The 10,926-nt window shown below is 34.9% G+C and overlaps 2 protein-coding genes across 7 annotated transcripts; one reads left to right on the top strand and one right to left on the bottom strand.

The window, feature by feature from the left end:
• Positions 1-243: 243 nt before the first annotated feature.
• Positions 244-8,029, top strand: LOC120087704 (OVARIAN TUMOR DOMAIN-containing deubiquitinating enzyme 12-like). Of its 6 annotated transcripts, none has more exons than XM_039044576.1 (14): positions 244-327; positions 885-974; positions 1,159-1,267; positions 1,568-1,676; positions 1,824-2,139; positions 2,236-2,396; positions 2,997-3,070; positions 3,246-3,300; positions 3,537-3,611; positions 3,731-3,804; positions 3,908-3,956; positions 4,179-4,263; positions 6,526-6,582; positions 7,630-8,029. In XM_039044576.1, the coding sequence occupies exons 5-14, from the start codon at positions 1,824-1,826 to the stop codon at positions 7,692-7,694; spliced, it is 1,011 nt and encodes a 336-aa protein (XP_038900504.1). In that variant the 5' UTR covers positions 244-327; positions 885-974; positions 1,159-1,267; positions 1,568-1,676; the 3' UTR covers positions 7,695-8,029. The 6 variants fall into 6 exon arrangements, with proteins under 6 accessions (XP_038900504.1, XP_038900498.1, XP_038900500.1 ...); XM_039044570.1 differs by having other exon boundaries at positions 1,808-2,139; XM_039044572.1 differs by having other exon boundaries at positions 885-1,090; positions 1,808-2,139.
• Positions 8,030-8,167: 138 nt separating this feature from the next.
• LOC120087705 (transcription factor TCP16-like) lies at positions 8,168-9,780 on the bottom strand. Its single transcript, XM_039044578.1, has one exon. It carries the CDS (start codon positions 9,684-9,686, stop codon positions 9,132-9,134), a length of 555 nt encoding a protein of 184 aa, XP_038900506.1. The 5' UTR covers positions 9,687-9,780; the 3' UTR covers positions 8,168-9,131.
• Between the last annotated feature and the right edge of the window lie 1,146 nt (positions 9,781-10,926).

Genomic DNA, 10,926 nt, shown 5'->3' with positions numbered 1-10,926 from the left:
CTCTAAAAATGTCTTTAAAAAAAAAACACTAAGTGTTTTTTTAGTGTAGTAATAAGGACTAAAATTGAACATTTAATAAAATAGACATTAGAATTAAACAAACTTTGGACCACAATGATATTTGAACTTTTCTTCTTTCTTTTGACCGCTGGTCTTATCTACGTGGCATTTCGAACCCGCATTCAACGTCGTGTGTGTATATATATAATAATACCTATTATATAATATATATTTTATTTATTTATTTTGGATTCCACTCTGCGAAGCACACTCTCTGTGCAGCGATGGAACTTGGAGCATCTTTGTTGTATCTCGATCCAATCGAAGGTGAATGTGCAATGCTGTCCATTTTTCTCTACTTTCGTCTCTGTATCTCATACTCTTAATTGCAATACCCGAATCCCGCGAATGGTAAGCTTCTCTATTTTTCGCGGTTTCCGTCTGATTATCATATACAAGATTCTTTGGTTGCTAACAAAATGTGGAGCTATCAGTAATGCCATTCCTTCTGCAATCCATTACAACTCACTCTGACCTTCAAATCAAAGCAAGTGAAGGCCATTCATGGCATAATTTCATTCCGAACACGATACAGTGACTGTGTTACTTCTATTATCTTTTATGGCCGTTTTTTTAGTTTCTCATTCGTATTCGTTGTTCTTCTCGGTTGTTGATTAGTTTAATTCATTTTCTTTTCGATTCTTTTCATTTCTTCCGTTAATTTTGACTGTCCTAATTGTTACTGATGAATTTCTGTGAGTTTGAGCTTACTATTTCGATTCTGTTTGTTATTTCACAATGTATGAATGTTCTCGAGTATTTGTCTATTTCTAGCTGCCATAGATGTAATCCTAGAATGATTCTTTCTTTCTTTATTTTTTCAGTGAATATTTGAAGCGTATTGATCGTTAAGATTGGTGGAGTTAATGTCACTGTTCACTTACGCGTTATTCAGAATCTTCAACTCATTGAGTGTACAGAAATAATTCGTCTGCTTCATCTTGTGTTTTCTGACTCACTCTCACCTCACTGCATTAATCGAATTGCTTGTTCCTTGGATTAGTTCTTTGCATTAACAAGTTTCATCTGTGTCAGTAGATTTGATTTAAGTCATTTCATTTGCTGTTGGCATGAAATATTAACGATGACTTCCTGCAGGTTAAAAGCTACCTGAAAATTTCTGCTCCAACAAACCGAAGGATGACTTTGTATTTCTCTGCCTTCCATTAGAGAAATCTCCTTTAGCACTTTCAGGTGCTCATTACAGGTATAATCTAAGTGCTGGATGGTATAAAATTGCGTTCATCGATTCACTGGAGGGAGGGAATTAGTGGGAGAAATATTTCTCATTTAGTATTTTGTCTTGATTGTGTAATTCGACTTGTATATCCTGATTTAGGAATTTTTATTTGGAGATGATTACTCACGAGCAACCCTACTGCATTATTCGAATTGCTTGTTCCTTGGATTAGTTCTCTGTCTAAACAAGTTCCATCTGTGTTAATAAATTGGATTTTAGTCATTTCATTTGCTGCTGGCATGAAATACTAACGATGACTTCCTGCAGGTTAAAGGCTACCTGAAAATTTCTTCTCCAACAAACCAAAGGATGACTTTGTATTTCTCTGCCTTCCATTAGAGAAATCTCCTTTTGCACTTTCGGGTGCTCATTACAGGTATGGTCTAAGTGCTGGATGGTGGAAATTGCATTCATTGACTCATTGGAGGGAGGGAATTAGTGGGAGAAAAATTTCTCATTTAGTATTTGGTCTTGATTGTGTAATTCGATTAGTATATCCTGATTTAGGAATTTTTATTTGGAGATGATTTCTCACGAGCAAGATCCTGATGTTGTTCGATGGGGCCTTGAACTCTTCGATGGAAACCCATTTTCTAATTACGGGTATTGTGGGAACGTTCATGATGAGATACAATACTATCAAGGACAATGTTTTGATGTAGATAATTATAACAAGGCATGCAACATAGAAAATAATGAGCTTATTGCTCAAACTCTTCAAGAACTCTCACAGCTTGCAGTCGCAGAGCCAGTATCCTTTGATGAAGGGACAGAAAATGTACAACTTTCCATGTGTCCACAAGATTGGTTTAGTCTGTCCATTAATACCTATGGTTTTGGTATGTGACACAAAATTTAACATTTAATGTAGAACATATTCAAGTTTCAACGCCTAGGTTCTATTTTCTATGTTTAAAATTAATTGTATTTTTCAGAGCATAATAATGATCTGGAAGAGGAAGATGATAGTTCATGTACTATGCCTGATGAGACATCCTACAGTGGGGATGATTGGTCATATTCTTTAGAGCTGACTGATGAGTATACCCTTGATGGAGAAGTGGGAAAAAGATTGAATCAGATGATCTCAATTCCTGTAAGTTATGCATTGAAAGAGGACTCATATTTACTCGAGTGCTATTATATGCTGTGCATGTGTCTTCTGCTGAGGGTGGTTGATTTCCCCGTTAGTTGTATTTCTGGGAGGATCCTTCCTTTCATTGGTCAGATTGCTGGAAATCTCTTCTGGTTCTCATGTTTATCTGTCAAACTTGAGCCCTGCCGTTCAAATCTGATTATTTATTTATTTTTTCATGTTGTTTATATGTGTCAATATATTTTTACTTCTGTTTAGCATTCTCCTATTAATTGTTTAAAGTTAATAAAGGCTAGGATGCGGTTAGTGGTTTAAATTACCGTCGCTGCAAGTTGAAGTTTCCACTTCATTTTTGTTCTTTCTTTCTGTTTGATTTTTTTTTTTTCTTTTAGGGGTTATCTTCTTGTCAAAAGCTCTTAGGCCAAGGCTCTTGAACTATGGTCATAGTGTAATTGATAATTTGAAAGGGAAATTGGAGATGATGCATGTACCTATATGGTGATTGGGGTGGTTCATACTATGACTTCTGCTTTTCTGACTACTTGCTAAAATGGTGCATGGATACTCAATGTTTTTAGTACTTATTTTGAGTTTTTGTAGCACGTTCCAAGAATTAATGGAGAAATTCCTTCTGTTGATGAGGAAGCTTTAGATCATCAAAGGCTATTGGACAGGTGGTATTTCTATGTTTGTCTGACACCCCTTTTCTTGCCTGTCCCCAGCTCACTCTCACACACGCTTATCTATAATTTTGGATAGCTACAATAATTTGTTGTAGCTTAGCAAGAATATATCATGATACTATTTGGTGCTATCGTGCGGAACTAATCTGCCCCCTACCCTCCTTAGACTGCAGCTATATGATTTGATCGAGTTGAAAGTGCAAGGAGATGGTAACTGCCAGGTTAGGTTGTCCTATTTTATCATCTTATCCTCTGTCTGTTATGATGTCACAGGTGAAAATATTTGTCTTGTTTATAGTACTAAGGATGATGACCATGTCATTATTTTAGATATCTTTTGTTTTAGCTGTTAGTAATTTGAATCACATACTGTTCACTGTAATACCTGTTTTATTACATTTGAGGGCTCTAAACGAGCTTTCTTAAACATGCATTCTTATATTCGTTTTGGTTCCAGTTCCGTGCTCTGTCGGATCAAATTTATCGAACTTCTGAGCACCATAAATTTGTGAGGGAGCAAGTTGTTAATCAGGTCTGGTCTGGCATATTTGTATTTAAATGTTGCTTGTAGCTCTTTTTTTGTGCTATAATTTTATGGCCTTTTCTTATGTAGTGTTAAAGTTTGTTATAATGAACTATTTTAACTCTCAGCTAAAGTCATATCCAGAGATATATGAAGGATATGTCCCCATGGCCTATACTGACTATCTGGAGAAAATGTCCAAGTACTTATTTGATGCATTTCACGATTTGTTTCCCCTGATTATTTGATTGGTAAGACATCTAACTGGAGTCTTTGGTTGTGGAATTTCTTTGGGTTGATCACAGGAGTGGGGAATGGGGCGATCATGTCACTTTGCAGGCTGCTGCCGATACGGTATGTATGGGCAACAAGCTATCATGATAATGTTATTTAGCTACTTTATAAAGCACGGTTCAGCCTATGTTGTATACAAACAGCACTGCAGCAAAATAAACGTTTAACTAAGAACTGCTTTAGCTTCTATTCTTCCTTGTACTTGTAACTCTTTCTGACAAGACAGCAATGTAAATAATTAGTTCATCATATCCTAATATATGGTTCTGTATGGTGGTGCAGTACGGTGTTAAAATTTTCATGATCACATCATTCAAAGATACCTGCTACATTGAGATCCTTCCTAATATTGAAAGGTCCAAAAGAGGTACATTATAATTTATATTGTTTTGTTTTTCTGATATTTAATAAATGAGATTTTCTGAGCAAGATTTTCCATCTTCTAATGAACTCTCGAGTCTCAACCGGTACAATTGTAGATTATATGAAATACAGAATTGCCAGTTGACCTTGGACTTTTAGTAGTCAGAATATATATAATGTTGAAGTATTGATATAAGATTAAACTTACTATAGTTTTTTAGTTTAAATTTTTGGATTCAGTGGTGATTTAACATGGTATGGGAGTAGGTCTTGTGTTAAAACTTTTACAATGGAAGTTTAGGGCAACAATCTGAAAACCAAATATGTGGAGGATTTTTATATTGAAGATAGCTAGAGAAAGGACACCAAAGGAAGCGTATGATCCTCATCATCTCCACTTTCTTGAAAAGGAAAGCGCCAATTTGGAAAAATTGCTCTCAATTGCTTTCTCTACGAAAGCATATCAGTAGTATTGATTCCACCTAGGCAGATAGCTCACATGAATATCTTGCAGTTCTTCAAAATTCTTAGACAAAGTTACAATACTCTGCTGTGTTTGAATGAGTAAAACAAACCTTATTCAAGATTAGTTACTAAGTCCACCTTGATTTTAGCTGAGGTTCATTATTCACTTCATCTATTGTTGCAAGATCGTGGTATCTAATAATCAAATTGGCACACAGTCCAAGCCTGTTTGAAGTTTGGTTGGAGCCCAACAAAAGAATCTTGAAGGGTTGATGGGCATTGCATTCAAAGGAAATTTGGAATTAGTCATCTTTAAATTCTCCCAACATATGTAATAACTGTCAAAAGACTCAAGACTGCAAGTTGGGGTGGGGCATCATATGGACCTCGGCTTAAATGGTGAGGTTTAACCCATTTAAGAAGATGCTCTCTAATACGTCCTTTGGTAACCCTGTCACTGAGGCTACCAACACCTAAGATAGTTTTTGATGATCAACCACATTCCTTGTTTAATTGTCTGAAATTATTCTCACGAACACCCCATCCTTATTGGCCTTAACGAAAAAGCACTGCTCGAGGTTTCAGCCGGCTAACATGGCTTTTCCTAGTTTCTATCCATTTGTAACATGTTAAAGCATTGGCATTAGAGCTAATCGCTGCTAACAAGAGTTTTTTTTTCAGCCTCCAATAATCTGTGAACTGTAAAAACATCTTTCGCTTTGAGCCATGATCCCTAATATGAATATGATATTTCCCACTCCAGATTTTCCCTTTTTCTCTTTCTCATATATGTTGATGTAATAGGAGGCCAATCATTCTTGTGCGTCCAGATGCGATTAATAATCTGTCAATTAATATAAGCACACCAAAATGATTGTAGGCAGTAAATCTTCAACATGTTGGCCAAAATTTTAGCAAGGATTTTGTAGATGCCAGCAGTAAGGATTATATTGATATTCAATGTTTTGATGGTAAAAATCCTCTTTGGCATGGGGAAGGCAGTAAAGGCTTCATGTACGCTGTTGGTTACTATTCGTTCATAAAATTTCCCTAATATCAGGTCTGAACATTTCTTTTGGCATTAGGAGTTGTATCTATCAGCAACACTTTTATCTTGTTTCTATGAATAGGTTCTATGAATAGGCTTTCCTTTTGGTATCCCCCTCATTTACTTAGTTAACACCCTCTCCTGATAGGACCTATTCAAATCAATTGTGTAACAATGCTGAATCTTCGTCCCCTTCATTTGTTGATCTAAGTTTATTTACCATCGTCTGAGCATGTTTTCTCTCTTAACAATATGTTGGATACAAACTTAGGCTTACTATCCAACAGAAAACGGGTGACTTCAAATGACCCTCTATTTTCCCCTTAGAAACTCTGATAGGGATGCATGTGAAGGCATATTACTGAGCACGGAATTTATCATTAGAACCTGAAGTGATTGATTGCTGTAACTGTAAGTTCTTTTAAGTGGTGCTTTATTGTTTGGTCGGTAATGTGCTGAGACCACGTATTTAATTTCATTATCCCAGTTTAGCAGTCAATCGTGCTCAAATTCCTCTCGTTCAGCTACTTAGAAAAGTTACATCTTTTATCTTTTGATATTTGAATGGCCCAAATGTTGGGTTAGAGAGTATTCTTAGCTTTAAACTTTTCAAAGATTGAATGGTCGAGGGATTGATGGGTATAACAGTGTAAATGTTGAATATAGACAAGTTAATGTTCAACTAGTCTTATTTTTCTCCCTCATGCTCACTTATTACTGAAAGGATTTTCTAATTGGATGTATAACTTGCAGTTATTTGCTTGAGCTTTTGGGCTGAAGTGCACTATAACTCAATATATCCTGAAGGAGGTGAGTTTTCTCATTATCATTAGTTTAATAATTGACTGTTTAATTTACTTGTCAACTGCAATGGAATGCTTACATCGTTGGATCCTTCTTCACCTTTTCTAGACCATATGATACTTAATCCTTCAAGTATTAGATGCGTTCAGTCTTTATGTGAAGTTAAAACGGGTAGGTTTGATGAGGTGTTAATGCCTTTTCTTTTCCAAAGAATTTGTCTTCACTAATTCTATGTTATTGCCTAATAACTTTGGACTTTGGTTCTTTTTTGTCCTCATACTTTCACCTTTTATTCATTTTAGTCCCTGTTCTTTCAACATGTTCATTTTAGTTTTTGTACTTTAAAAATGATCATTTTGATCCTTATTTGCAAAATTTTAGCCTAAATTTTATACACAATGGAAACCTTTTAATTCTAATTTCTAGCTACATTTTAAAGGTTTAGTACATTAATTGTCATGCTAAAATTTATTTTGAGAAAAAGAGAAATAAAAATGAAAATAAAGGGACTGAAACATCCACACATTAAACCAAAATGAATAAAGGTTGAAAGTACTGAAACCAAAACGAACCGAAGCCCAAAGTACGAGGACGAAAATAGTATTTAAACCAATATTTTCAAGTAGCATTCTTGTGTGAATAAATAAACACTTACCACGATTCAAGTAGGAATCCATCGGCTTGTGATGAAGCTGGCAAGATGTAGTGCATAACCTCTTCCATAACATCTATAATTATCCAAAAAAGATGAAAAATCTTTACAACAAAGTGGTATCCTTACGATTAACTAATAGTAATTGATAAACTTTTATCAGCAAATTAAATGAATTAATTTAGCATGAAAAAACAGTCTTCATCAATTGTTAGCACTCTCCCCCTCTCCTCTTCTTTCTCTCCCTAGTATTCGTATTAGGCCAATCTTACAAGTTTTGTAATTCCTGCTGTATTTTGTTATATCTCAAGATTATATCTGTATGGAATGTTGATTCTTTCTCGTGTACCATACTGTTTGTAAAGCCAATAGAACTTTGTGCATTATGTGGTTTTCTCCAGATGTACCCATGTTTGAGACGAGGAACAATAGATGGTGGATGCTTCAAAACGAGCATCTGGAATGACGACACAAATAGCAATTTTTCAGATATTGCTAATCACAATCTTCACTAAGTTGTATGGACATTTCAATCCTAATTGGATTCATAAGAGTTATGCATTTCATAGCGCGTTTTCCTGCTAGGTTTTGTTCCTCTGTGGAACTCAATGGGAAAAATTATGCGAAATACAGAAATACTGCCATGCTTTTTGATTAATATGTGCATCTCTAACATTTGCTTGGAATCTTCTTTTCCCCGTCATTTTTTTCGGGTTCAAGTAACTTCAATTGTAATTTCACACTTGGGTTTAAGCGCTTTAAGCAAATGCTAATTATGTTATGCTATTTTCTGCTTCTTTATGCTCGAAAGGCACCCCATTTAGCCCATTTGAAATAGACCTTTGAACATTAATTTTGTTGTACTTATTTTCACTAGAGACAGTCACTTTCTTCCTCCTAATCACTTTGATGTTCCCGTTCAACCAATAAAACTTCCTCTTTGACATCACGAAGCTACTATTTGCGCTCTTACAAAACTCCATTACCCTCTCCTTGGGGGTATATGTTAATTTGACTCACCATAATGGGTATATGGTCCGTTGGATAAACTTATTGGATTTTAGGCTTTGTTTGAAATTTTTGAATTTATTATCAAAACAAATTGTAAGAGTTGAGATTTAGTTTCTGTATATAGAGATCTCTATATTAATACCAATCCATTTCATGATACCTAGTTTCATTTGTTCTTTAAATTCTTTAAACTTTAAAGGTCATTAACAATAGGACACCCAAGGACGGAGAAAAAGGGATAGCTTGTGAAAACCGAATGTCTAGTATCCCTAAAGTTTTATTATAAAGAAGAGAAAGCTATCTTTTTTAAAGAATTTTTTTTTTTCTAAACAATCCTTGAGTAGTTTACTAGTAGGATTCAAAATGGTTGATTTTGGATGTGGAGACTGATGTAAGATGTGAAAAATTTTGGTGAGACGAAACATGAACAACAATAATAATGATTTGTCAACGATATTCTTGATATAAAGAATCATGGCACAGCTAGCAGTTTTTACTCGCACTTGGGGGAAACTCGAATGGGGTTGCTAGCATTCAAAGCGAATGTGGCTTCAATGAAGTCGGAAGAAGTAATGGAATGAGTTCTTGTTAAATTTGCAAGCGCTGTGATGGTATGGTGGATGGCTAAAAGCTTGTAAGGCCATATAAGGACAGGCAAGCAATAATATGATTTGGACGGTTAGGCATCGACCAAACTGCTCATCTGCCTATAAATTGAATTCTTTTCCATTGATAACAAAGAACATAACTAGTTTTCTTTCATTCTTTGATTATTATTTTCCTTTTCACTAGCAAATATATTGTTCATACTTCTCCATATCTATCATCCTGGCCATACAGAGAGATACCATTTATATTGATTACATGACATAAATTGCCATTAATCTAAATCTCAGTCATCGTCGTCCTCAGTTTCGCGCTCAGAGTTTTCTGCCACTTCTTGAAGCATGGCGATGTGATGAGCAAAAAGTTCCATATCAAAATCCGAGACCAAATCAAATTCATAATTTGGCAAAGGTATGCATTCATTAGCCATTGGGAAAGCATAGTTGTTTCCATCAAAAGTTTCTTCAAAAAAATTTGTAGTAGTAGAAAGGTTTGATGAAGAAGATGGATCAAAAGGCTTGCAGCCAGGCAAATCTAGAGTAGCAGAGGCAATATCTTTACCAGTTAGAGCAATAATGGATGGCTCAGCTTTCTTCAACAGCCACTCTACAGTCTGACCATCTGTTTTGTTTCCGAGCTCACGAGTTAGCTGAAACACACGAGCTGCACACAATGGTGGAAGGCGGATACGTCGATCACGCCCGTGAACCTTGGCATGACGATCCTTTGGAGCTTTGGAAGGGATGAGCTTAGACTCTGAGGCATTTGGTGAATTGGGTTTTGGTGCATTTCTTGGGGAGTTAGATGTAGCCTTCTTGACTTTCATGTTTTTTGAACCCATGAATTCTTTTAGAGAAGTATTCCAATTACATTATGATCCAATGTACTGTCCTTTTAGGGTTTATATAAATTCACGTATGCGTGCGTGCGCACGTGCTAGCGATTGAGATATCGAAAGGTTTATAATTGTTCTATGTTTATGCATTACATTAAAAAATCTGTGTTTTTCTAGTGCAACTTCTTGGCCTTGCCTTTTCTAGAATTTTGATTTGGAGTAATCTAGTATGAAAAACTTAAATGCTTCTTGGCTTGGTAACGCTAATGCAATGCATATATGTATAATAATAAGGCACATTTTTTTCTTAGGATATTTAGTGATGGATTGAAAGTCCAATTGATGTTAATACAAATTGAAATGATAGAAAATGTAATTAAGGGTATTGATTTTGTTGAGGGTACTTTGTTAGGCAGGTTGGTGATAGTAATTTTCTTACCAAAACAGGGAGTGAAGAAATGGAATGTGTGAGTTGTTCTGTGAAGGATCTTTCTTGGCTGATATTTACTCTCCAAATATGAAATCACTTGCATGAAGTGCCAATTACGGTTGCTTGCACTTGTAAAGAAATGGTTTTAATTTGGTATTTGTAGCTTTATATGTCAACATAATTTTGGATTCTTTCGAGAGTTCAAAAATTTTTGAGCGGCAAATCACACTCTTGCGAGAAAACTTGATATGTAGCATTTATAAATTAAATCAACATAAGTATAGTTTAACGATTAAGACAATCGCTCGTTCGGATTCAAAATTCAAATATTCATTTCACATATGTTGTATTAAAGATAATGTTGAATTTTATATATTCTAAAAACTAAATGTAAGATAAATCCTAAAATGGAAATTTGATGCTTCACATCAGTCAAGAAATTCATTTTCTATTAAGATATTTGAATAAGAGGATGAATGAATCTATCAAGAGTATTTCAATTTTGAGACCTGAAAAAATAATTGATTTTCATCCAATATTTGAATTCAAAAAATTATGCTTGGCCCCTTTCATGAAACAACACTATTGCAATGAATAACTGAACATCCATAGTACTCAAAGCACTCAAGTGGTTCTGTTTGTTGGTCAATCCTCTAGTCGAAGTGATAAGATATCCACTGTTCATGGTATTTTTTTTTCTCCTTTCTTTCTTTCATTTATTTGATTTAAAATAACGAAAAATTACTCTTTTAATCTGAAATTTTCAGCCATACATAAGGTTTCAAAATATACCATTTTAGTGACTCAATTTTAAAA

The sequence above is a fragment of the Benincasa hispida genome, chromosome 10 (assembly GCF_009727055.1).
Source record: "Benincasa hispida cultivar B227 chromosome 10, ASM972705v1, whole genome shotgun sequence".
NCBI classification, from domain to species: domain Eukaryota; kingdom Viridiplantae; phylum Streptophyta; class Magnoliopsida; order Cucurbitales; family Cucurbitaceae; genus Benincasa; species Benincasa hispida.
The sequence above is the reverse complement of the archived record's forward strand: the minus strand, read 5'-3'. Positions and strand labels throughout refer to the sequence as shown.

Coding starts and splice junctions, on each gene's coding strand:
- LOC120087704 (XM_039044576.1), top strand. CDS start 1,824: ATGATTTCTCACGAGCAAGATCCTGATGTTGTTCGATGGGGCCTTGAA. Junction 3,071..3,245: donor CATCAAAGGCTATTGGACAG/GTGGTATTTCTA, acceptor TACCCTCCTTAG/ACTGCAGCTATATGATTTGA. Junction 3,612..3,730: donor GGGAGCAAGTTGTTAATCAG/GTCTGGTCTGGC, acceptor TTTAACTCTCAG/CTAAAGTCATATCCAGAGAT.
- LOC120087705 (XM_039044578.1), bottom strand. CDS start 9,686: ATGGGTTCAAAAAACATGAAAGTCAAGAAGGCTACATCTAACTCCCCA.